This window comes from Heteronotia binoei, chromosome 8, assembly GCF_032191835.1.
Source record: "Heteronotia binoei isolate CCM8104 ecotype False Entrance Well chromosome 8, APGP_CSIRO_Hbin_v1, whole genome shotgun sequence".
NCBI lineage: Eukaryota > Metazoa > Chordata > Lepidosauria > Squamata > Gekkonidae > Heteronotia > Heteronotia binoei.
In genome coordinates, this window is record NC_083230.1 from 100,087,973 (window position 1) to 100,115,482 (window position 27,510).

The window sequence follows — 27,510 nt, forward strand, 5'->3', positions numbered from 1 at the left end:
GCCCAATATTATTCTACAGGTAAAAGTGTACTTAAACATTGTCCATTGCTGAGGCTGTAGATATGTTCCATTATGGGGTATTTAGGGGCTATTACAGTAGCAGAGATATAAACTTTTAAAAGGACACAGACAAGCACAAAGATTTATTTAAAACTTAAAATATGCTTAAAAGATTAGCACTCTTGCAATATTTTGTTTAGTTAACAGTTTCTGATAACTGACACCTCTTACTCTGAATTATTGCATGAAAATGCTGTGGCAATCTTGAGTATGCTGTTCAGCAGGAACTCCTTTGCATATTAGGCCGCACACCCCTGATGTAGCCAATCCTCCTGGAGCTTACAGTAGGCCCTGTACTAAGAGTCTTGTAAGCTCTTGGAGGATTGGCTATATTGGGGGTATGGCTTAATATGCAATGGAGTTCCTGCTACAAAAAAAGTCCTGCTGTTTAGGTGTTGTTCAGGTGTGTGTCTGTAAGTTGCAAACCTACTTTTGATTTATTGACATTCATTACAGAAATCTCATGGTCAATGCTTTGAGCCTAAGACCCAGGGGAAAACATGAAATGTCTAGGCATTGCATAAGTTGTACATAAGTTGCTTCATGTGCTGGTCAGCCTATGGAGAAAACAGAGGCTTTGCTCTGTAGCTCCTGTGTGATTGAGCAAGCCTGGCAAAGCAAGCTGTGATGTAGAAGGAAGCAAGAGAGAGAGAGAGAGAAGGAAGCAAATGACAGTGGGTTGCTTGTAGGCCTGATAGGAGCCCTCCAGGGGCCTGATCCAGACCTCAGGCTGCATGTTTGACACCCTGGTCTAAGTCCATTGACACCAATGAACTTAGAAGAGGGTAACTCTGTTTAGGAATGCATTCTGAGGGGATTATGGGCTTTCTCTTTGGGACAGAAGTCTCGCCAGTGCTGAAAAGATGGCAGGTCAGCAGCTGATACATGGGAAATGACAAAAGGATTATTAAAGGAAGGTTTTCTTCCCAAACCCAAAGTGTTCAGCTTTCTAGAGTGGGTTGTGGTGATCAGAATGTCCCACTAGGGTGTGGGACCTCAAATCCCCACTGAGCCATGTGCTGGGTGACCAGTCGCTTACCTCACAGGGTTGTTGGGAGGATAAAATGGAGGAGGGGGAATGCCATGTGCCACCCTGAGCTCCTTAGAAGAAGGTCTGAGTACAAATATACTAAAATAAATAAATACACTCTCCTCAAGCCCCTTGCTCTTGCAGTTCCTCCCTATCTCTAGAGCAACTTTGAAGAAAATATTCCTCCCTTCCAGAAACCAGCAGTTTTGTCTCCCTTCCCAGGTCTTTTTTTCTTCTTCTGACCACAACAAAGAGCTTTAGGGAAGGTTATAATACCTAAAGTCCCCTCACTGACTTGGCGTTTTCTCCCCATCCCCACCCCATTCCACTCATAATTACCACTCTATGGGTTAGGGAATCCCTGAAAAGCTGGGGGGAGAACCTGGGGAGGACAGGTTTGGGGAAGGAGAGGGATCTGAGCAAAGTATAATGCTATAATTTGGGATGCCAGCTCTGGGTTGGAAAATACCTGGAGATTTGGGGGCTGGAACTTGAGAATGCGGTTTGGGGGAGCGGAGGGACTTCAGTGGGGTATAATGACATAGAATTCATTTCCCAAAGAAGCCATTTTCTCCAGGTGAACTGATCTCTGTTGCCTGGAGATCAGCTCTAAGAGCTCCAATTGCCACCTGGATGCTGGCAACCTAACATATGGTCCTATATGGTCGAGGACCTGTCTACCTTAGGGACCATCTCTCCCCATATATTCCCCAGAGGGTACTTCGATCTGGCTCTCAAAATTTACTGGTAATCCCCGGGCCGAAGGAGGCCAAACTGAAAGTCACCAGAGAAAAGGCCTTTTCGATCGCTGCCCCCCACTGGTGGAACCAGCTACCAGAAGATTGTGGGATCTTGGCCAATTCTGCAGGGCCTGCAAAACCATCCGCTTTAAGCTGGCCTTTAACTAACATGGTTGCCTACAGCGCTGATGGAATGCCGTCACACTGGAAAATGGAATAATACTTAGATCTTAGCACCATGTGATGCTGATTTTAATTCTGACATGTAATGCTGATTTTAATTCTGAATGTATAATTTTATTGAATGGATTATTTTATAGCTCGCATATTTTACTATTGTGGATTTTTATGTTGTGAGCTGCCCTGAACCTGCTCTGGCGGGGAGGGCGGGATATAAATCAAATCAATAAATAAATAAATAAACAAACATACAGTCTCTCCTCCAATGCTATTTTATTCAGCGGAATTAATCTCTGCAGCTGAGATCAGTCATAATTCTGGGAGTGCTCCAGGACTCACCTGGAGGTTGTCAACCATACCCCCTTTACTATCACGACGCCTTGTATAACTACTGTTTTCTGCCTGTATCTTAACAGCTCAAAGAACGTTTAATGGGAAATGAATCTAATTTATTGCAACCAGGCTCTCTTCCAAATAAGCCTGACAAAGACTGCAACTAGCCTCAGGACTGTTCTGTGAATATCACGTTATGCGGCTAAATGTTTTCAGCTGCTGTTAGGGTTGCCAAGTCCGACTCATGAAATATCTGGAGACTTTGGGGGTGGAGCCAGGAGCAAGGGTGTGACAAGCACAATTGAACTCCAAGGGGAGTTCTGGCCATCACATCTGGCTGCTGTTAGGGTTGCCAAGTCCGACTCATGAAATATCTGGAGACTTTGGGGGTGGAGCCAGGAGCAAGGGTGTGACAAGCACAATTGAACTCCAAGGGGAGTTCTGGCCATCTTTTAAATGCCTTCCCTTCATTTGGAATAATGAAGTATAGGGGCACCTTCTTTGGAGGCTCATAGAATTGGACCCCCTGATCCAATCTTTTTGAAACTTGGGGATTTATTTTGAGGAGAGGCACTGAATGCTAGACTGAAAATTTGGTGTCTCTACCTCAAAAAACGACTCCCCTAGAGCCCTAGATACCCGTGGATCAATTCTCCATTATACCCTATAGGAATTGGTCTCCATAGGGAATAATGGAGTGCCCAGCAGACATTTCTCTCCCCGCCCCCCCCCCCTTTGCTTTCTGATGACCCTGAAGCCCTGGGAAGGCCTCCAATCCGGGGGATTCCCAGCTCCCACCTGGGGATTGGCAACCCTAGCTGTTATTGCCACCAGTTATTTTAATATTGGCAGTTCTGTTATTGTTTCTTTGTTTTGATTGCTTTATTTTTACTGCCTGAGTCAGAAGAAAGGGTATGTAAACGCTCTAAAGGCATGACTTATTTCAACACTCGTTACAATCCTCCCGGCTTGGGGAAGACAACTGACTGAAAACAGCCGTTCTCCCGCGCCCCGCCTTTTCACCTTTCCGAAACGAATCAGAGGCTCAGAATTGTCAGCAACTCAAAGACTACGTCTCCCGATAGGCTCTGCTCCCGATTTTAGGGATGCTCTAAGAATTCCTGAGCCATTTCCCTAGCGGAGTAAACAGACGAGTTCCGTTGCGAAATAAGGGGAGAAGAACGTTGTGCGGCGCTGAGAGTTCAAGGACGGTCCCCGAGAGTAACCGAATCCCCCGGCCTGAGAAGAGAGGAGCCGAGTCAGCTGCCCGGGCCCGGCCATGAGTCACCTCAGCGGGGATGGCGGGGCAGTTCGGTCCCTCCTGGATTTGTGAGTGATCCTTCCTCAGGCGTCCCCAGAGCCACGAGTCACGCCTTGCTTTCGCCTTTTGTGCCTTTTTCGCCCCCGTGTCAGTTTATGACCCCTTTTTTGCTGCCCTCGTTCTTGGTCTCCCACTATATTTTAATGTATTTTTCTCCTAATGGCAAACTATATGTATGTAACATGTTAAAAGGTAAATTAGTTGGATGGCAAAACTTCTGAGATAGAAATGCCTTCCTTTTGGCCCAGACTTATAACAATAGAATCATTAACAGACATCCTCACATTTTGACATATCACTTGTTTTATTGCTTTCGCGTGCTCATGCTACCCAGATCAAAGGTTTGCTCAGTTTGTTAATTTTACTATTCTGTCATTGGATCTTAAATTTATACCATTTAGCATTCTGAGCCACTGCCTACCAGCTATGTGTAGCTCTGCTCACTGTACCGGATTCCTTGTCTGATGAAGTGTGCTTAGAGCACACGAAAGCTTATGTTCTGAATAACACTAAGTTGGTCTTAAAGGTGCAACTTGACTCCTGTTTCGTTCTACTACTTCAGATCAACAGGACTGCCCGCTTAGAACTCAGCCTTGGCATGGCAACGTAAATACAAAGCGACATGAGTGCCTCTGAGTGTATGCAGAGAGCATCTCCTGCCCCATCCTCTGAAAAAGGGCCTTTTTTTGTCATTCTGCCTCTGAACAGCATCTTAATATGCAGATTTTAGCAGGCATTTTGCCGATTTTCGCGTCAGGATGATATTGTGGTTAAGAGTGGTTTGCTGGGGAAACCTGAGTTCAAATCATCGCTGGGCCTGGATGATTTTGAACTTGCTACAGCCTCTCAAAGTAAACTACCTCGGACGGTTGTTGTGCGAATGCAGTGGAAGTTGGGAGAGTCATATGTCTCGCTCTGAGTTCTTGGGGTTGGATAAAACTGAATTGGGATAGGCAGTTCCTCAACATTTCATTGGTCCTCATAAAGTTACAAGAGAAGCCACACTGTCTCCCCTCATTGGCTAACCCATCCCTGAACTAAATACAGCCACCCCCTTGTGAGATAGGAAGCTAGTTTAATTTAATTTTGATTTATACCTTGTCTTTTCCCGGCGGGCTCCAAGTTTTCCAGCCAAATTGGCTTTTAGAGTCACGAGGCTGTCAATCATAATTACAGTTCCTATAAAGTAAGTCTCTGGAGGTCTGAAGTGATTTAAGGGCACATAACACACATGCACACAAGTACTGTTGACCTGCTGTGGGCCTATTTCATGAGAACTGCCAGCTGCTTTTACCAGCTCTTCACCTATAGTTTTAAAGAGAATCTGGTCTGCAAACCACTGATTAAACTCATGGGATATTTCTGGCAGTGAAAAACTTCGTCTGCTGATTTCTGAGAGTGTTCTAACAGCATAAGATCAGGCCAGGTTCAGATTTTTGATCATTTGGCAATCCTCCTAACCTGTTAATGGGTTATGTGTTTATTCAAAGAGATTTTCAAGCAGTGATAATTCATCTGGCAGCAGCTCTCCAGCTGAGGTCTTTCTGTTTATTTTACTATTAAGAATTTAGCAAATTTAAGATCCTGGCAGTTCTTTTGATTAGTGAACCTAAGCTTAGTTTTTTTTTCTTTCAGACTGAGTGGCTATATTTTAGGATGTTTCTGCCCTTCTTTTCTCCCTTAACTAAAATCTGTCCTTTGACCTCCTGATCTGTAAGCAGCCTTATGTCAGTCAAGTGTGTATGCCACCCCTCATATTTCAGAGAAAAATGTAGACAGTTTGATTCAGTTGGGTAGCCATGTTGGTCTGAAGCAGCAGAACAAAGTTTGAGTCTAGTGGCACCTTTAAGACCAACAAAGTCTTATTGAACATTTAAGCTTTCATGTTTATGCTCACTTCAGATGCAATGAAATGGAACCAGTCTATACATATAGGTAGAAGATGAGGAGCGAATTAGCATACAGAGTAACAGATTTGTGGGACGGATACCTGGGCAACGTTCGTAACTGTTGTTAGTATATTTGCTCTAACTGATTAAATAACAGATGAACCAATCCAGCAGTCCAGGTGCCTGGAAGTGGACAGCTGAATAACGTTCCATCCTTATAGACAACAAGAACCTAGCTGTGCTGTATTGTTTATATTAGGAACATAATAAGAGGGGGGCAGGCTACAAACTTGATTTAGCCAGTTGGGCGCAGGAGCAGTACATTTTTAGCTATGCCTCAACTATTGACCAATGGAATAGTGCCGACAGAGCCTTCAACCAGTTTCACACTAGGCTTTTAATCCTGATTTTGCCCTATCTCCAAGCTGATGTTCTACACTAAAATCATGGAATCAGAGTGGGTTTCTCTGATTCTTTTCTAGTGCAGAATGTCATTTTGAGGACTGAGTTAAACCAGGATTAAAGGTCTATTGCGAAACTGGTGTTCAATTTATATGGAATAGAATTGGTATATATGTAAATCTCAGATTGGTAGCAGTGTTCTCTTTGAGATGAGTTAGTGTAAGCTAGATCACAGGTTTTTAGCCTCTGGCTCACACATATTTGTCTTAGCTCAGGAAAAAATGGCCCCAAAGCAAACTTATGTATGCAGTAGCTCACAACTTTAATGCCAGTAGCTCATGAAGTAGAATTTTTGCTCACAACACATCTTAGAAGGAGAGAGAGTATTGATTGGTAGTATTTTAGAAATTGTAACAAATGGCTTTGAATATAGGAAACCTGACAGCGTGTCATTAAGGGGATATAAGGGGATATGTGGAGGGGGGAGCAGCTTGGTTTGCAGGCTATGGCTTTGTACTGCTCACACTTTTATTGCAATAAATTCTATTTTTCCTCCTCACTTGGACTTTGACCGAGTGTCTTTATTGGGCAAGGGCATCCAGACTACAGATTTGTGGAACAGATTCAAGGACAAAACAGGAGTCAATCTCCAATATTGATGTATTTAATTCCTTCATTATGTTCCCCCCCACCCAGCCCCCGGAATTAAACCCAAACAAATGGTAACTATATAAACTGAGCTTGTTATTCCCATTTGGTCCTTGAATCTGTTAAACCTATCATTTTACGTAAAAGAAGAACTTTGCTTTGGATGCCAGCTTGTTAGTGGAACTTAGGCACTCTGATGAGGTCATATCAGAATTATCATTCTAAATAAACTTGGGATACTGTGGTAGCCAAAGGCCTTGAATGAATCCTTTTGCTCTCAGATTAGTCTTGGGAAATGGGGTAGTTGCATTCGATTTTTGAAAACTCCCCTAACACTTTCACATTACCTGGGCCTTGTTTTAACTGGAGATGCTGGAGACTGAACTGGAAATGGGACCTCCTGCAAGTCTCTTGAGTTGTTGTCCCTTCCCTGTAAGAATTGTCTATATTGGTGTAACCCAGGAGTTCATACACTCATATGTCATGATGAACAGGTTGCCAGAATGGGCATAAACTCAACTTGTGAATTTTGCTCACACACCCCATTTTCTCTACACACACCCCTCCCTTTGCTCACAAAGTACTATGTAAGGCTTTTGGTTTAGGAAGCTCTTGATCAAACTCCTGTTCTCCATGGTGTCCAGAAGTAGTTGCCTGAGCATGTGGGAGTTTTTCCCTACCAATTTCTGCTTTTGTTATTCTCTTTCCTTATGAATTTCCTTATGCATTTGTAACAACCTCTGTATGCTTGTTGCAGAAGCTTTTTTTTTTTGCAATTATTCTTTTTATTTTCTCTCCAAAACCCAAAAAACGCAAACAAGATACAAACAAAGCCAGCAACCATCACAGCAACAAAACTAACAGACAACATAACATAAATCAGGATGGAGAATGCAGCCTTCATACATTCAATAGTGCACAACCCTATATCTTTTTCACCATTATTTTTAACCCCATTTCTCTCAACATGTTAACTTACTAGTCACTGAATAAATATTAAGTAGATCCACATACCATTCTATTCTGTTCCCAACATATTTGGCAGAAGGAAGAAGAACAAGAAAACAACATTCTAGGGAGAGGGGGACCACCCCCACCCAACTGGGAGATCCACTACAAAGCGAGCTTCTTTCTCTTTCTTCCTTCCTTCCGTTCTTCTTTCCTTCCTTCCTTCCGTTCTTCCTTCCTTCCTTCCTTCCTTCCTTCCTTCCTTCCTTCCTTCCTTCCTTCCTTCCTTCCTTCCTTCCTTCCTTTCTTTCTTTCTTTCTTTCTTTCTTTCTTTCTTTCTTTCTTTCTTTCTTTCTTTCTTTCTTTCTTTCTTTCTTTCTTTCTTTCTTTCTTTCTTTCTTTCTTTCTTTCTTTCTTTCTTTCTGGAGGGTTCTGTGATTTTTAATAGCTGGTCTATTAGGACTTTGCACCTTGCCTCATTACTCATTTTTCTATTGACAGTACTATGGTCTTCCTTCTGAGAGGGATAGTTCTTATTATGGGCTGAATTACCCTTATACGGATCCTCTATTCTTCTTCTGTATCCAAGGTCTCCATTTCTGTAACTATCACCAATACATCACTTGCACCATATAAAAAGTATTTTTCTTGGTTTTGTTCCAAAACTTCTTGGGGTCTCAAACTATAGATCAGGGGTGGCCGACGGTAGCGCTCCAGATATTTTTTTTGCCTACAACTCCCATCAGCCCCAGCCAGCATGGCCAATGGCTGGGGCTGATGGGAATTGTAGGCAAAAAACATCTGGAGAGCTACCGTTGGCTACCCCTGCATAGATAACCTGTTTCAGCTCAGAACTGACTAACTTTCCTTTAATCATTTGAGTTGTCTCATCTACCTCCACTATTTGATTCTCAGCCTTCATTTTAACATCCAGAGGTTTTAAAGACTGGCTTAAGTCAAAAATCTCTTCCTTAGTTCCTACTATTTGTTCCTGTAGGCCATCCATTTTTAAATGTAATCCACCCATCTGCTCTACTAGATTTCCCTGCATCTGATTTAGTACTGTCCTAAAATACATTTGCATGTTATCTTGTAACTCTTTAATCATGTCCTGAAATATTGCAGACGCCAATGATTTTGGAGCATCTAGTGAGGCTACTGTATTGACTGACATTTTATCCTTATTTGTATTAGTATTCATATCCCAATTGCTACATCTTCAATTTATCTTATCTCTCAGACAAGATTTATGATCCAGAAATTTATAAACTATTAATAGTTCAAGTTCATCTTTCCTAAATTTCATCTCTTACATAATCTCCTTACTACAGACTTTCACCACTTCATACTCCATATTTCCACCCACACACGCACTGCCACATATTTCCACCCACACACGCACTGCCACACCTTTCAACCAAAACTCAGCCTATATAACTTCTCTTCATACAGCACATTCATATCACTTTATCCTTAAACATTCATTCACACTCACTCCTGAACTCTCTTACTCTCTCTATTATCAATGTAGCCGCTTCTCTCTGTCTTCTGTCTTCCTCTCTTCTTAGCTTCTCCTTACATTACTCTCACATCCATCTCATAGCATAGTCCTTTCTCTCTTCTTCTTACTTTTTCTCACTTGCCATTCTTCTCCCCGCCGAAATTCATCAAGATAGTCTCAAGATACTCTCAAAAGTAGTCTCAGTTTTAGCAATGTTCAATAATTTCAGCTTGCTCAGTCCAGTTTCTTTTCCACCACGTCAAACCCACACTACTGCTCCATTCCTCTCCTCCACTTCCTCTGAGGCTTTTAGAAACTAGACAGTATATAATAATTTGATCTTGCTCAAGTCCAAAGTCTGTTCGATCACTCCGAGCCCACTCTGTCACTGCATTCCCCTCCTCCACTTCTCCTGAGATGCTTCTATCCGTCTACTCCTTCACCTCGCTTTCTACTCTGTCACCAGTGATCTTCCCCTCTGCCTCCTCACTCTCTGGTGTCCCAATAGTCACTCCACTTAGCTCCTCTCCTTCTCTCTTCGACTTCTTCTGAAACTTTCACTGGGTGTTCTTCTGACTTTCAACTCCTTCGCCTCGCCTTCGTCCCCTCTCTGGTAGCCTTTTTCTCTGCCTCCTCGCTCCTCACTTCCCTACTGTCCTCTGCATCCATCTCAGTCTTTCAAAAGGTTCGCCTCAAGGGGGGAGGAGACTCGAAGAAAAGATAGAGAGAAGGGGGGGAACCTCTTTTGGTTGTTTTTAAAATCTTCGCCGCTTCTCTCCTCCTGTCAGGCAATCGCGTCTTAGTTGCCAATATGGCGCCCATCTCAGCCCGGGCTTGGGGGAGGAAAGGGGGAGCCCAAACTGTGACTTGCACCGCAATACACATCTCCCCGAAAAAACCCCTGCCTAAGAAACCCCCCTACCAGAGCCCAATTGAGTCTTCCCACCTCAGAAGACCCCCAAAGCTGAGCAGTCCGGCAGAGCCCTGCAGAACGTGTCCGTTCATTGTTGCACTGAAAATGGAAACTCAAATTGCCCTTGTTGCAGAAGCTTGACGTATTGCAGAGGATTCTTGGTTATGTTCTGCAGTCCCCACTTTGTTCTAAGTTTGAATCCAGTGTTATCTTTAATTAAGGCCAACAAAAGTTTATTCAGTTTATTCTAAATAAGTATCTGAAGAATGGTGCATGTTAATGAAAGCTTGTACCTTGAATAAAACTTTAATGGTCTTAAAGGTGCCACTGGACTCAAACTTTGTTCTGCTGCTTCAGTCCAACGCAGCTCCCCACCTCAATACCCACTTAGTTCTTGAATGGCTAAGCAGATTTTGCTTGCCAGTGGCCCAGATGAACTGAGATCATGCACTTGAACATTCCCAATGTTTTTTTTCAGGTGTAGATTGCTGTTTTGGGCAAACCATCCCTCAAGGAACCATGTTTCCCCAGACTAACCTGGACTACATAGCTATTCAATTGATCTTACCACTGGATCTATGTACCACTGGACTACATAGCTATTCAATTGATCTTACTTATTTAGGAGGACCCACTGTAAATTGTTTATAACAACTTCAACAAATGGAAGTTGTTATAAACTGTAAAGTTCATACAGTTGTTATAAATTGTAAACTGTTATAAACACTTGGGCAAAGCAGGAATCAAGTTGTGCCTTTAAGACCAACCAATTTTTATTCAGAACATAAGCTTTCATGCGCTCTCTTAAGCACACTTCATCAGACGAGGGGATCAGGCATTGTGAGCTGAAATACAAGCAGTTTGGCAAACTAACTGGTCACATGGTCACATAAAACAGTGTAGCTAGGCCATGTGGTCTGGATAGCCATGAAAGGTAATAAAATTCTCTGCCAAATTATGTTTTTGCAAATCTAGGTGAATCACAAAAGGACATGTATATCCAACTTGTAGTCCACCCAATCAGCTTATCAACATCAATCTATACATATTAAACATCATTCTAGTCTGCCATTAGAAAACAAGAATACATAAAATGAAAATGGGTTGAGTATATGTAATGAGATAAATAGCCAATATCCCTTATTTGAGTATGTCAATATAAAACATTATTCTGATACACTATTAAAAAAGAGAAATACATTGGAATACTGTGGATGTATAGCTATACTCACTGAGAGCGGGTTTAGCATATGTAATGAGATAAAAAAAACCCCAATGTTCCTGTTCAGTCCCGGAGAGGTGTTTGTTCCAAGTCTCATAATAATTTGTAATTCAGCAGTTTCTCTCTCCATTCTGTTCTTCAAGTTCCTTTGCAGTAAAACAGCTACCTTGAGGTCACCCATTGAATGCTTTGGAAGGTTAAAGTGTTCTCCCACAGATTTCTCAATTCTGTAATTCCTAATGTCAGATTTGTGTCCATTTATCCTTTGGCGTAGGGTTTGTCCTGTTTGCCCTATGTAGAGAACTGAAGGGCATTCTTGACATTTAATGACATATATAATGTTGGAAGATGTACAAGTGAATAAGCCTGAGGTCTTGTAGTTAATGCTGCTAGGCCCAGTGATCGTGTTGTCTGGGTGTATGTGGCAGCAAAGTTGGCACTTGGGTTTATTGCAAGCTTTGGTACCAGTGTCCATGCTCAGATGAGATACTGTTTTGTTGTGAGTGAGGAGTTGTTTGAGATTAAGTGGCTGTTTGTGTGCAAGAAAAGGTTTACCCCCAGTACTTTTGAAAGAGAGTTGTCACTGTCCAATAGAGGTTGTTAGTTGTTGATGATACGTTGAACTGTTTTAAGTTGAGAGTTGTGGGTGACCACAAGTGGTGTTCTGTTATTATCTCTTTTGGGTCTGTCTAGTAACAGGTTTTCTCTGGGTATCATTCTGGCTTTGTTAATCTGTGTCCTGACTTCATCAGGTGGGTACTTAAGTTCCAAAAAGGTTTGTTGTAGATCCCTCAGGTGAGAATATCACAGTAATCTAAGTCTATGCCCCAACCACTGATGCAGAAGAGGCTGAAGTGGACCAGTTCTATGAAGATCTACAACATCTTCTAGAATTAACACAAAAAAAATATGTCCTCCTCATCATACGGAACTGGAATGCCAAAGTAGGAAGTCAAAAGGTAATCGGAACAACTGACAAGTTTGGCCTTGGTGAACAAAATGAAGCCGGGCAAAGGCTAATAGAGTTTTGTCAAGAGAACAAGCTGGTCATAGCGAACACTCTCTTCCAACAACCTAAAAGGCAACTCTACACGTGGACATCACCTGATGGGCAACACAGAAATCAGATTGATTATATACTCTGCAGTCAAAGATGTAGAATCTCCTTACAGTCAGCAAAAACAAGACCTGGAGCTGACTGTGGTTCAGATCATGAGCTACTCATCACAAAATTCAGGCATAAACTGAAGAAAACTGGGGAAGCCATTCAGGTTTGACCTTGATCACATCCCTTATGAATATACAGTGGAGGTGAAGAATAGGTTTAAGGAACTAGAATTGATAGACAGAGTGCCTGAAGAACTATGGATGGAGGTTTGTGACATTGTACAGAAGGCAGCAATCAGCACCATCCCAAAGAAAGAGAAATGCAAGAAAGCAAAGTGGCTGTCTGATGAGGCTTTACAAATAGCTGAGGAAAGAAGGAAAGCGAAAGGCAAAGGTGAAAAGGAAAGATTCACCCAACTGAATGCAGATTTCCAGAGAACAGCAAGGAGAGATAAGGAGGCCTTCCTGAAGGAACAGTGCAAAGCAATAGAGGAAAATAATAGAATAGGAAGGACAAGAGATCCATTCAAGAAAACTGGAGTAATCAAGGGAACGTTTTGTGCAAAGATTGCCATGATAAAGGACAAAAATGGTAGGGATCTAAACAGAAGCAAAAGAGATCAGGAAGAGGTGGCAAGAATACACAGAAGCACAAGCCGGAATTAAGATTGCCGGGAAAAACATCAACAACCTCAGATATGCTGATGACACTACTCTAATGGCAGAAAGTGAGGAAGACCTAAAGAACCTCTTGTTGAGGGTGAAAGAGGAGAGCACAAAAGTAGGCTTGAAACTCAACATCAAAAAAACTAAGATCATGGCATCTGGCCCCATCACACCTTGGCAAATAGAAGGGGAAGACATGGAAGTAGTGACAGACTTCACATTTCTGGGATCCAAGGTCACTGCAGATGGTGACTGTAGCCATGAAATTAAAAGACATTTGCTCCTTGGGAGGACAGCTATGGCAAACCTGGGCAGTATAATAAAAAGTAGAGACATCACCCTGCCAACAAAAGTCCGTATAGTCAAAGCAATGGTATTCCCAGTAGTAATGTATGGCTGTGAGAACTGGACCATAAGGAAGGCCAAGCGCAGAAGAATAGATGCTTTTGAGATGTGGTTCTGGAGAAGAATCTTGAGAGTCTCTTGGACTGCAATAAGATCAACTCAGTCAGTCCTAAGGGAGATCAACCCAGACTGTTCACTGGATTCATTCGGAGGATGGTGGAAGATAGGAGGGCCTGGCGTGACTTTGTCCATGGGGTAGCAAAGAGTCGGACTCGACTGTGCGACTGAACAACAACAAAAAATGTTGCCTCTGTTTTATGCTGTTAGCTGCCTTGAGTCTTTGTAGAATGGGCAGGATATAAATCTAACGAAATAAATAAATAAATAAATAATACCTTGCCCTTTGTTCATCTTTACTACTAATTCATACTCCCTATAAATTTTTACTACATTCCATTCCCCATGATCCTTGTTGTATACATCCTCCAAGTGCACCTCATCTTGCTAATTTGCTTCATTGATTATTTACTTTCCAAGGTATTTATGCATTTTTTAACCTCTAGGGCCATGTTCAGCGTTGAACCATTCTTCAGAGCTGTTTTATCACTTCTCCCTCAGAGGGCCTTCCAATCTCCTGGCCACCTCATACCTTGCATCTTTTATAACCCGTCACCATGCTTATCTATTACCTTCCCACTATGTCTCACAACAGCACATGAAGCTTCACCAGGTAACTGTAGTAAGCTGCAGCAGCCATTTTTTGACAGCTGTTTTTGTAGCTGTGTCCACTGCACTGTGTCAGGATCTTAAAGGTGCCCATAGGCGCTAAAAGGTTGGTCAGTCTTGGCACTGTTAAGTGATTTATGAACATCTATTTTGTGTATTTATGTGAATAATTAAAGACACCAAAATTTACTTGTTATTTTTAAAGCACCTCATTGTGTGCTAGATGATGTAAAATAAAATGACAGTTCACTTGCCTCTTCTCTAAGAGCAGGACTCTAGAAAGGCTGCATAAAAATCTCCAAAATAAACTAATTTTAATGGTTCCACAGATGCCAGCAAAGCGTGTCACCTTACTGGTGTTCTTCTGCTCTTTTTCTTCCTACTTAGATGCCTTTACTGCTTAACAGAGAATATTTCAAGATATGCTGCGGATATTCGGCCCTTGCCTCCCAACATCAAAGATAGGCTGATTAAATCACTGAGCATTCAAGGATGGATAACCGATTCAAATATTAGTATGGTAAGATCCCATTTGCAACATGATGCTTTTGCCTAACTCCATTCAGGTTGATTTTGTAAAATGAAATATGCATTGTTTTTCCAACTCCTTCCTGCCACCTGTGACCCAGTCCTATTGGAGAACTGAGCATAGCAGTAGCCAATGCTTTTTTTTGAGCAGGAATGCACAGGAACACAGTTCCGTCTGGCTTGGCATCAGGGGGGGTGGCCTAATACCCAAATGCTTGGCTTTTTCTGCAAAAAAAGCCCTATGTGGAACAATGGTGATGTAGGGGGTATGGCCTAATATGCAAATGAGTTCCTGCTGTACTTTTTGTACAAAAAAGGCCCTAGCAGTAGCAACTGGAAAGTCAGATGTGATTCAAGAGTTCACAGTTCAAATCTTGGCTTTACTGCAAATCCAAGGCAAGCCACAGCCTCCATCTTCAGTATGGGAATACTAATATTGTTCCCCACTGCTTAGAGGGCTGTTGTTAAGTACTGTATACATGGAAAATATTATTAGAGGAAAATACCACCTGCATAAATGGTGATCAGGCACCCCTAACTCAAAGCTTATAAAAAATACTAACACTGCAAACTAAGCAGGCAGTGGGAATAACTGTAAGACTGCACTTGAGAAAGCCAATTTTATCTTAACCCTGAACAGCAGCTCCTTATCTTATATGCTTAAAAGGGAAATTCAAAGAGGAGGGCAGGAAGTAGTCAAGGATTCTTTCAACCATGTCTGGATCCAGGTCTAGTTGGGATAACTATCTCCTGTTGAACTTAGTAATTTGTATTAGCTTTTCATTGCTGTGAGGAATTTTGAGACACTCTGAAGAGTGAGATAAAAAAGATTAAATAAACAGATATGCAACTGAGCTAGTGCTTTGGAATGCTAGCATAAATCACTGTTGTTTGGTGTAGTGGTTAGGAGGATGGGCTCTAATCTGGGAGAACAGGGTTTGATTCCCCACTCTTTGTCCACATGCAGCTGCTGGGTGATCTTGGCCCAGTAACATTCTCTCACAGCTGTTCTCTCAAGAGCAGCTCTCAAAAGAGCTCTCAGGCCCATCTACCTCACAGGGTATCTGTTGTGGGGAAAGGAAGGGAAAGAAGATTGTAAGCCACTCTGAGTCTCAGAGTTAAGGGCGGGGTATAAATCCAATCTCCTCCTCCTTTTTCTTCTTCATCTTCTTTTATGTTATACTGCACTTGACTATGTGGCCCCAGCCTGGAAGGCTAGAGAGCCGAGGTTGTCAGGCTTTTCTTCCTTCAGGGAAGTTGTTCATTATCTGCCCCTGAACCATACTGTGGTGCAGAGGACTCATTTGATCTTCATGCTGAGGGTGTCTCCTACAGAACACAGCCAATTTAGTTCCATCTGTTGGTAAAATCTAGAGCCTGTGGGTATCGAACTATCTGTCTGTCATTTGAACCAACAGATTCAGCTGGGTAGCTGTGTTGGTCTGAAGCAATAGAACAAAGTTTGAGTTCATTGGCATCTTCAAGACCAACAAAGTTCAATTCTGGGTATAAGCTTTCATGTGCATGCACATTTCATCAGTTGACAACTGACAATTAATTTAATTTGATCGGAGTGGCCTAACTTGCTTAACGTAAGAGCCACATAGAATAGAAATCAGATGTTGGAGAGCCACAAGACATGAATGGCAGATGTTGGAGAGCTGCAAGACGAGGGAGGGAGGGAAGGAGGGAGGGAAGTAAGTAGATGGGAGGGAGAGGTGGAAAGAAAGCAACTAATTTTAAATGTATTCTCCAAGCCACTAGCCAGTGGGGCAGCAGGGGGCTTTGAGAGCCATACAATATGTGTGAAAGAGCCACACATGGCACATGAGCCATAGTTTGGCCACCCTTGAACAGATCAGTTTACTTGCAAGCTGAGACTGCTGATTTGCATGATTACTGTATGTGTGTGTGTGTTACTTTCTGGGGTCAGAACAACCTTGTTTTTGTCCCCCCCCCCCCGAAACTTAAAAGACCTGATTTTGTCTGTCAAACCTTTAGTGAAATTAATTTGGTAATTATCCTGCTCTGAGCTGGTTTCAGGGAGAGTGGGCTATGAATTGAATTAATTAATTAAACAAACAACCCTGTCACTTTTAGATTGCAACATTAATTTGGCAAAAACATCCTCTTTACAAAACAATCTGGTCTTAGACTTGGATATAAATCTGCTGAATCGGAAATACTGGGATACTAAAAAGAGATGTCAGAATGACTTCTGATTCAGAAAACATTCAATGTTGTATTAGGAAATGTCCAAGAATTGTAAACAAATGATAGGTAAAAGAAGACTGAAGTGACCTTAGGGCGGGCAGCATCCTTATTAATGTTTCCAGCAAGTGTGTATGTATAAGCCCATTTCTAAACCCTTTGTTTATGCTCTGTTGGATACTTATCACATCCTTGGGTGTCATTATATGGACAATATCAGTAATGATCTGCTATCTCAGATCTAAGAATCTATCCTTTTGGAACTGTATGTAGTACCCAAACAAGCTGTTAGTCCCCAACCAAGAGTCCTTGTGTGGCGCAGCCAATAACTCACACAGGCTAGATTTGTTACAATAAAAGGGAAAGGTGGTAAAAGTACCAAAACTTCCAAACATCTAATTTTTATACTTCTCTTTATATTCCATATATAGATGTTACAAACTATTGATTGGTTCCTAAGCCTGCATACATCACTTTACTGCTGATTGATTGGTTAGCTTATTTCCGATAGCTCACTTCCCATATATGGTATCTTTCTTTTTATTAGTCTAGCACAAGAAGAAAGCAAACCTACAGTTTTTGCCATTTTGTTGTTGTTTTTCACTCATGTTCTCCTTTCTTTCCTATTTGTCAACATTTCAGTAGCCCCTTATCACAAATTTACTGTCACCTCCCAACTGGCTAAACACAAAATGTACTCCAAAAGTGGAACAAGGCCCAGGTGTTTTGCTGTAGCTGTTCCTCATCTTGTCCTGCTTTTGTCTCTTTTCACCTACTTCTTCTTTCTCAGGCCCCTGGCTTTCAAATCAAGATGTTTAGTTAAAACCATATTTTTTAGTGATACAAGACATTCTGGAGATGGAGTATGTTGTCTGAATGCCAGCTCACAGACAGACAGACAGAATATCTAACTCAGATTGTTAATTTGGAAGAGTAGGCAACATCTCACTGAACCCGGGGGGCAACTGGGTACTAGAAATTTATCTCCATCTTGGATTGTACTGTTTTATAATGGTTGTTTGAATTTTAAATTTGTTTTAATCTGGTATCATTGTATTTTTATCTGATCCCTGCTTGAAGGGATTGGGTGGCCTAACAAGTCTAACTTAAAAACAAACAAACATCCTATCAGGTTTGTATTAAGTTGTGTGTCTCTCCCATTTGTATGTGAAGCTTCATCCAGCCTTGTATTCTGAGCCTGAATTCTCTGACATACTGAAGTGTATATGGTGAACTATATAAATTGTCAAAGGTTTAGGAATAAATGGATTAGTACATACAACTAGTATGTTTGCACGTGACGTAGCAGTGTTAAGCGTAAATCCTAAGGAAGCATTACCTGAACTAATGAGAGAGATTTGTGATTGTGCAGTAATTTCAGGATTACATGTCATTTATAAAAAGTCTGGAATGTTATATATGAATATTAATCCAAAAATGCAATATGGAATCCAAAATGAGTTACGGTTCCCCATATTTCATAAATCATTTAAATGCCTTAGAGTCATCTTCCCAAAGAATTTAAATAAACTACAGCAGCTAAATTTTCACTCAGCCATTCAACAAGTAAAAAAAGATATTAAAAGATGGTCTCAGATACGTTTCACAATTATGGGCAGAATTAATGCCATAAAAATGATGGCGCTCCCAAAATTAAATTACCGTATTTTTGGACCATAAGACGCACCCCCCCCCAAAAAAAGTGGGGGGAAAAGTGTGCGCGTCTTATGGAGCAAAGGGGCGATAGGACGTATCTTCCTCTGAGGGGGGGATCCGCTGCCTCCGCCTCCGATCCCGGCGCTTCCCCCGTGCCTGCCTGCCTGGCTCCAGCTCTGCTTCCAGCAAGCGCTGGGATCGCTCCACGCTGCCCCCACCACAAACCCAGCGCTTTGCAAGCGCCGGCTGCGGAGGGGGCAGTGTGCTTCCTCCATGCCTGTCTGCCTGGCTCCAGCTCTGACGCTTACAGCAAGCGCCAGGATCGCTCCCTCCGCCCTCTGATCCCGGCGCTTGCTTTAAGCATCAGAGCTGGAACCAGGCAGACAGGCACGGAGGAAGCACGCCGCCCCCTCTGCAGCCAGCGCTCGCAAAGCGCTGGGTTTGCAGAGGGGGTGGGTGCTTCCTCTGTGCCTGTCTGCCTGGTTCCAGTTCTGATGCTTACAGCAAGTGCCAGGATCAGAGGGCGGAGGGAGCGATCCTGGCGCTTGCTGTAAGCGTCAGAGCTGGAGCCAGGCAGACAGGCATGGAGGAAGCACGCTGCCCCCTCCGCAGCTGGCGCTCGCGAAGCGCTGGGTTTGCGGTGGGGGCAGCGTGGAGCGATCACAGCGCTTGCTGGAAGCAGAGCTGGAGCCAGGCAGGCAGGCGCGGGGGAAGTGCCGGGATCGGAGGCAGAGGCAGCGGATCGCCCCCCAGGAGGAAGGTGCATCCTATGGTCCGGAGCGTCTTATGGACCGAAAAATATGGTACTTCTTTCAAACGGTTCCCATATCTATCACACCAAAGGACCTGGCTAGCTGGCAAAAAAAATTTCACTAATTTTATATACCAAAGTAAAAGACCAAGACTTATGAAGGATATAAGATATAAAAGGATGGACGAAGGAGGATGGGGAGAACCTAATATAAGTAAATACTATGAGGCAAATCAGTTGAGCGCTTTGGTGTCATATTTAAATGAATCTCATGCAGGCCTGGGGGTCATGTTTCCAGCGCCCCAGGCCAAAATTTGCCCCCTCCCTTTTTAAAAAAACTTTTGTGTGCGTGTAGCACGCGGCCCAACAACATCATGATGATGTCATCAGGCTGTGTGCAGGGGGAGGAGAGAGCCGGGCAACCCCCATTCCCCACCTTGCTGAGGCTTGCAAAGCCTCGGCAAGAGCAGGCACCCTCCCCCCTTCCCTTCGTGGTACTGCTTTGCAGCACCGCGCTCCGTTGCCCATCCACCCCAGGCTGATGTGTTGCTCTGTCGTTTCCCCTCCCTCCATTGTGGTCGCACTCTCCCCCCCCCCCCCGCCGGTCCTTACAACTTCAATAGCTGCACCACGGCTTCTAAGCTTTTGAAGAAGATGAAGAAGATATTGGATTTGTATCCCGCCCTCAACTCCGAAGAGTCTCAGAGCGGCTCACAATCTCCTTTACCTTCCTCCCCCACAACAAACACCCTGTGAGGTGGGTGGGGCTGGAGAGGGCTCTCACAGCAGCTGCCCTTTCAAGGACAACCTCTGCCAGAGCTATGGCTGACCCAAGGCCATGCTAGCAGGTGCAAGTGGAGGAGTGGGGAATCAAACCTGGTTCTCCCAGATAAGAGTCCGCACACTTAACCACTACACCAAACTGGCTCTCTTTTGAAGCATCTGCAGGAAGAGAGTTCACTCCCCCTCCTTCCTGGAATTGGAAGTGAGGGGGAGTGAACTCTCCTCTCATGGGATCTTCAAAGTTTAGAAGCCGCGCGCAGCCATTGAAGCTGGTAAGGACCAGCCTAGGCTCGAGGGAGGCAGCGGTGGGTGGCAGCAGTGGGTGGGTGGGGCGGGCCGAGCGGAGCATAGCGCTGGCTTCCAGCGCTGCAAAGGGTGGGAGGAGGGCGACGGCGCCCCATGGGAGCCGGTGCCCTAGGCTGTCGCCTAGTTTGCCAACTCCCACAAGCCGGCCCTGATCTCATTATATGTCTTGGGTGAGCATGGAGGCAGATGGGAAATATCTGAAATTAATTGAGAAAATTGTCTTTGGTGGGGAAAAGTAAGATATAAAATGGGTAGAGAACACTCCATTCAAAGTTTGGATTAAATGGAAAAAATAAATTGATTCCATAGATATCCCCTCTGCTTCTCTTTAAGCTACATCCCAATATGTATTGTCTAGATCAGGGGTGTCAAACATACAGCTCACGGGCCAGATCAGGCCCGCGGAGGGCTCCAATCAGGCTCTCCAGCAACTGGCTATCGTCTGTTTCATTTTCCTTTGCCTGCTTTTTTCAGTCACTATTTTGTGTTTCTTCCCAGATAAGCCAGAGCAGCAAAGCAGCCTTTCCCTCTCCCCCCTCCCTTTTCCCAAAGGGAGGAGCAGCCTCAGCCAATGAGGGAACTTGGTTCTATAGGCCTGCTGAGTGATTAAGTTTGCCAGGCTCAGTTAATCACTCTGCAGAGCTACTGAGACAAGCCTTTGTTCCTTCTAATGAATAGCTGAGGCTCCTCCCCCTCCTCGTGCCCCGGGGAAGGAAAGAAAGAGCCAGAGCTTCCTTTGCCAGTCCCCACCATCAGGAGAGCTACAAAGAGTGCTTTTAAAACTAGCAATGTTTTAGTGAAGGTATGAGCTTTTTGCCTTGCTACAGAAAGAGAGAGAGAGAGTTTTGTTGGGCTTGTTATGGTTGTAACTGGGTTCCCCTCCTCTTTTTCACTGTACCCATGCCCTCCAGTCTTTCTCAATAGGAAAGCATGTGAACTATTTAGAATAGAAATATCAGCATTAGGCTGAGAGTGTGTTCCACCCCAGGTTTACCCAGCAAATTTTCCTTAATTTTTCTTTCACATTTTCCTTTGATTGGGGGTCCTGAATTTAGACTTTCCAGACAGTAGCCTGACACTGTAGCAGGAATTCCCTGAAGTATGCAATTAGTGGTTTGGTCAGTGACAGATCAGGCCGGAGGCTAAATCAGGAAAACAGCCATTTATTAAAATAACATCCATGAATGGGTCAGACTTTTGGCTCGTGCCAGAAAGGTAAGTCTGAACCACTCTTCAAGGAAGAACACAAGGTTTTATAGCAGCAATTTTAATACATCAACATGATCAATCATATGGGAAATATGTGGATTCACAGGCGGATTAGGATTGGTGCTTTTGGGTACTTTCCAGACATGGCATTATTATTTACAATCACAAGACAAGCTAAACCACAACTTTCCAGTATAATAAACAGCACCTTTAGGGCGTCTCCAGGAATTTCCCCTGGGGCGCAGAACATCTACTTCTGTTTCAGTTAGCATTTAGCATGTTGCAATTTCTCAGTATGCTTCTCAGTATGTTTATACAAGCTGTCAGTATACTTATCTGACCACACTACTAATCACACTGCTGACTTCCTGAACTCGCCTGCGACTTAGAAGCAAGGCCAGTCTTAAGCAAGACAAAGGGAAGATTTCACATTTCTAAGTATGCCTTTTAAACTGTCTCCATTCAAGCTTCTCCCCTTCCCCCCCAGCCTAATCAGTTTGATTTATTTATCTGGCGGTTTAATTTTTATCCTTATTGATCACTGCTACAACACTGACCACTGTACATGGCTGTCTCTCTGTTCTTGCAGTTGTTTTTTGGGGGGAAATTGTATTTTTTTTTTTAGTTGTAGTCATTTTTATGGAGAAAATGATAGTTTTGTAGACAAGCACATAGCCCTCAGTCTGTGCCATGGTGCCTTCACATATTCTTGACTAGTACATGAAGCAACTTCTGTACAAAAGTTCACAATGCCCAACTGCTTCATGTTCCTCTAGGACTTAGGCTCAAAGCATTGACCATGAAATATCTGTAATGAATGTCAATGAATCAAAAGTAGGTTTGCAACTTACAGATGTGCACACCTGAACAGCACATATTTAAGAATGGTACAGCACATTGTCTGCAGTTTTTGATGCAATAATTCATAGTGAGAGGTGACATTTATTAGAGACTGCAAAACAAAAACAAAACAAAAGTGTGCTAATATTTTAAGCATATTTTATTTTAAGTAAAAAAAAATCTTTAATTGTACGTCTGGGGCCTTTATAAAGATTATATGTTCGCTACCTGACATTGCATTTTATGATACATATGGCCCGGCCTGACAGTGTCTCATTTATGTCAGATTCGGCCCTCATGACAAATGAGTTTGACACCCCTGGTCTAGATAAACCAGAAAATTATGTAAAATGGAAAGATAAGGGGATTTATAGAAGGAGAGACTTTTACGTAAATAGGACTTCTTTCACCGTAACACAACTAAAATAAAAATTGCAAAGAGGGTTAACAAACTGGTGTGTATTATACCAATGATGTTATTTAACTAAACATCAAAAGACTAACTAAACACATATCATTGGGCAGACTAGTTTTACCGTGTGCATGTTGACACCAGTCCTCAGCCAGACAGCATGACTTTTTTAAAGGGTGCTGCCTTGTTAACTTTGCCCGTACAGATAGACCACAAAGCCTGATTTGGAGCTTTAGGGATCAAGAAAAGCCAAGGCTAAGAGGCTTTTTCTTGACATTCTCAATAAAACTTTGTTGGTCTTAAAGGTGCCACTGGACTCCAACTTTGTTCTATTGGCAGTATAAACTTTGCCTAAAAGTAGTTAAGCATCTATGAGGTCAAGAGGCCCTAGTCAATCTCTTTATCAAGGATAGGGAAGCTGATAATCTATATGTTTAGACTCCAGCCTGGTGCCTACGTCTCTTGGAATGTTAACTATGCTCATATGTGAAGGGCAGAGGCAGGGCATGCTTAGTAGAAAGAATATAGCACAAGCTAGGTGCAAAGTTTTATGGGATATGAAGCCAAAGCATAGATGTTGAAGTAGGGTTGCTAAGTCCAATTCAAGAAATATTTGGGGACTTTGGGGGCAGAGCCAGGAGCAAGGGTGTGACTAGCATAATTGAACTCCAAGGGAGTTCTGGCCATCACATTTAAAGGGACCGCACACCTTTTAAATGCCTTCTTTCCATTGGAAATAATAAAGGATAGGGGCACCTTCTTTTGGGGCTCATCAAATTGGACCCCCTTGTCCAATCTTTTTGAAACTTGGAGGGCATTTTGGGAAGAGGCACTGGATGCTATGCTCCAAATTTGGTGCCTCTATCTCAAAAAACAGCTCCCCGGGGGGGGGGGGGGGCGGAGTGTTGTGGGAAAATGGCGGACGCAAAATAAGAAAGCTCCGATAGCTTTCTTCCCCAGTTAACACAAATACTGAAGAACACGAACTCCGATGTCATCCAAGACGAAGGGTAAAGCTGCTCATCAGAAAAAGAAACAGATTTCAAAAAGAAAAACTCCTGTTCCTGTCTATTTTACGCCAGAAAGTTTGTCTAAGGTGGGTGGCCTGAATTCGCGCTCCCCGATTACCTTCAAAATGGCGCCCAGGCCTGTAACATCTCAGCCCAATACTCCAGCTACTCCTACTCAAGAGGAGGATGGCCCCATTAGCCGCAGAGACTTAGATCTTCTACGTTTGGACATCCATAAATATTTTATTGACTCTATCACAGAGCATATCCAGCCATTAAAAGAGCAGGTTAAAGAGATGTCTGAAGACATTGCTACTACAGCTAAAATAGCAGAAAGATCAGCAGAATTGGGGCTGGCCCGTAAAGGGAAAATCACCAACATTATAGGAAATGAAAATAAAATGCAAGACAGATTACTAGTCTTGGAAAACAAATGGAGGGCCTTAAATTTAAAGCTTTGCGGATTTGAAGAGGGGGCAGAAGAAAAAGATGACTTATTATTTGTTTCGGATTGGCTTCAAACAAAACTGTCGTTATCAAGCAATATGGCGTCGAACATTGTAAGAGTGCAAAGTCTGGGCCCCACAGCATCGGCGCGTCGTAATTTCCCGAGGGATATTCTAGTTTAGTTCTCCAATTCATGAATAAAAGATATGATTTTACAAAAAAGCAAGACAGGATGATGAGCTGACACACAATGGGAAACGGATTTTAATTCTGCTGGACCTATCTCCTGAGACGCTAGAAAGAAGGAAGCATTTGAAGATCATAACAAACAAGCTTCATGCAAGTAATCTGAGGTTCAGGTGGAGCTCGTCCTCCGACATTTTATGGTACTTTATAAAAATGGCGTCCTGCATAAAGCCCATGATGCACAGACGGGTATGGCTTTAATGAATGCTCTCTCTTTGAAACTCGCACTGGAAGAGGAGGAAGAACTGCGGAAGCTTTTTCCAGTTTCTGAAGATCGAACCCCTTCTGAAGACGAAGATTCACTGAATTTCCCTGAGAGTCTAAAACTATATACATGATAGTAGTGGAGAAGGTTGTTGCCATTTCTTACATTTTTTGTTCTGACCAGTGGATAAACAGCTAATACTTAGCTTTAAGAAAAGTTTACTATTGTTATTCTTGCTAGCACAATATATGCTGTTGTTTGAGAGTTATGATATAACAACCTTTATAGACTTGTAGGATTTTCTACAGTTTTAGAAAAGACATCAAAACTAAAGTTTGGAAATACGTTGTGAACTTATCGTAAAATGTTGTAAGTAATTTACAATGCAATAATTATCAGTAAGCTTTAAACATAAGATGGAGTTTGTTATTAATCAGTTACAATGGGGAAGGAGGAGGGTTAAGAGATTATTTTCATTGGTTGTATTTTTCACCCTCTCAGGAGGAGTGTAGAAGTTTCTGTAAAGGGAGGCCTAAAGGTATTTTCCCTAGCTTCCTTGTAATAAGCCTGGAAACTATGCCCGAGTTAGGGTATTAAGCAAATTTGCTTAACCTAGCTTTACTTTTTTATAGTTATTTTGAAAAAAAATTTTTTTTGTTTTTTCTTCTTTGTCGTCTTGAGTGTTTGATTAGTTAGTAATTTTTAATTTGACTCAGCCTAATCTTGATTCTTCAGAATCTTTTGAAGCCTACTAAAATCTAATACCTGTCTTTATAATGTCTCAAAATTTAAAAATTCTTACTTGGAACTTTAGGGGTTTTAAAAACCTTATTAAATATGCACAAATTTCCAATTTTTTAGCTAAAGAACAACCCCATGTGGTTTGTCTTCAAGAAACCCATGTTAAAAAGCAGACTTCTTCCTTTTTACGCTCCAAATGGTTTAATCAAGTCTTTCAAGCCACAGGATCCTCTAAGGCAAGAGGAGTGGCAATCCTGGTTTCCAAAACCACATCTTTTATTTCTCAAGACATAAAATCAGATCCTAAAGGACGGTATGTTTTTGTTAAGGGCATCCTAAATGGCAATCCACTAACAATTGCTTCTATCTATACCCCAAACAGTGACCAACTGCAATTTCTGAATGAAACCTTTTCTGGAGTGATGGAATTCAGGCAAGGGGAGATCATCATAGATGGAGATCTCAACTACATAGTAGATCCAGTTTTTGACAAGTCAAACTGTAAATAGGTAAAAACCTACATTTCCAAAAAGACAGGTTTATATAATCTTTTACAATCCTTTAACTTGGTAGACATCTGGAGGACATTAATTCAGGGAGCACGGGATTACACTTATTTTTCACATGTTCATAATTCCTACTCCAGAATTGATTATATTTTAACCTGCCCAACTCTTTTAAAATACGTATGCAGTGCCAGCATTGGCTCCAGAACAATCTCTGACCACTCATGGGTGACTGGAGAATTAGCAATTCAAGAATCAGACAACAAAGGCCCAACCTGGTCTTTAAACAAGTTACTCTTATCAAAAGAAAGCATTTGTGATGACATAAATAAGCAGATACAGGATTATTTCCTACATAATAGCGACTGTGATGTATCTCAGCATATGGTCTGGGATGCATTTAAAGCAGTACTTAGAGGAAACTTTATCTCAATAGCTGCAGCATGTCATAAAAATAGATGCAAAGCAGTAATGGAACAAAAAACTAAAATTGCTGAATTAGAGAAAATGCATATGAAATATGGTGGGGGAAAACTTTTAAAAAGCTTTCAAAGATGTGCAAATTCACTGAAATTCACTAGGAAATTACTTAGGCTTTTAAAATTCAGACTTCAACAAAGATGTGCAAATTCACTGATTCACTCCATGCTCTCACCCAAGGCACTATACATATTACACCACAGGAAATTACTAAAGTCTTTCAGGAGTACTACTCCTTATATAAATCATTCATAGAAAGTGACTTGGACTTTAAAGAGTATTTAAGGAATGCTAAATTTGGCAGGAAACTGTCTAAAGATGATGCTGAGTTTATGGACAGGCCTATTTCGGAATCAGAAATCTTAGAGGCACTATCTTCAATCAAAAACAATAAAGCAATGGGGAAAGATGGATTCCCCATTGAGTTCTACAAAAAAAATTAGATCTAGCTTATTAAGTCCTCTCACAAAAACTTGTAATTTGTCAATGGAACAAGGTGTCCTTCCTGACTTGTGGAAAGACTCTAAAATGATTGTATTATATAAGAAAGGTAAGAACAAACAAAATCCTAAATCATATAGACCAATTTCAATTCTGAATCATGATTTCAAAATATTTTCAACAGTTTTGGCCCGTAGATTAAACAAAATTATTAGCTCTTATGTTCATACTGATCAGGCAGGATTCATACCTGGCCGTACAATATCTGACAATATTAGGAGAACCCTTAATTTAATTCATTATGGTAAAGCATCTCAAGTAACATCTTTAATTCTTTCCTTAGACGCTGAGAAAGCGTTCGACATGTTAGAAATCAATTATCTTAAAGCTGTTTTGAATTATATGGGATTTGGCCCAAACTTCTTGAACTCCATAGCAGCCATCTACAAAACCCCTAAAACACAAATAAACAATAATAATTATAGATCAGATGAGATATACTCATCAAGGGGTATACGTTAAGGATGTCCCCTATCCCTAATTTTATTTGCTCTTTCACTAGAACCTCTAGCACATATAGTACGTTTGGACCCAGAAATTGAAGGTATAATGGTACATGGTAGTTCTTATAAGATCTGCCTCTTTGTGGGCGACACTGTTTTTTATTTAAGTAATCCCCTACAGTCTCTAGCCAAACTAATGAATTC

At 42.1% G+C, this 27,510-nt stretch overlaps 1 protein-coding gene across 1 annotated transcript in view; it reads left to right on the forward strand.

Annotated features, from left to right (window-relative positions):
* The first annotated feature begins 3,433 nt into the window (after nt 1–3,433).
* AMN1 (antagonist of mitotic exit network 1 homolog) overlaps nt 3,434–27,510 on the forward strand; it is a 74,333-nt gene continuing 50,256 nt past the window's right edge. Inside the window, exons 1-2 of the mRNA XM_060245736.1 lie at nt 3,434–3,672; nt 14,419–14,551. Coding sequence (XP_060101719.1) covers nt 3,623–3,672; nt 14,419–14,551 — 183 coding nt within the window. The 5' untranslated portion in view covers nt 3,434–3,622. The remainder of the gene's footprint in view (nt 3,673–14,418; nt 14,552–27,510) is intronic.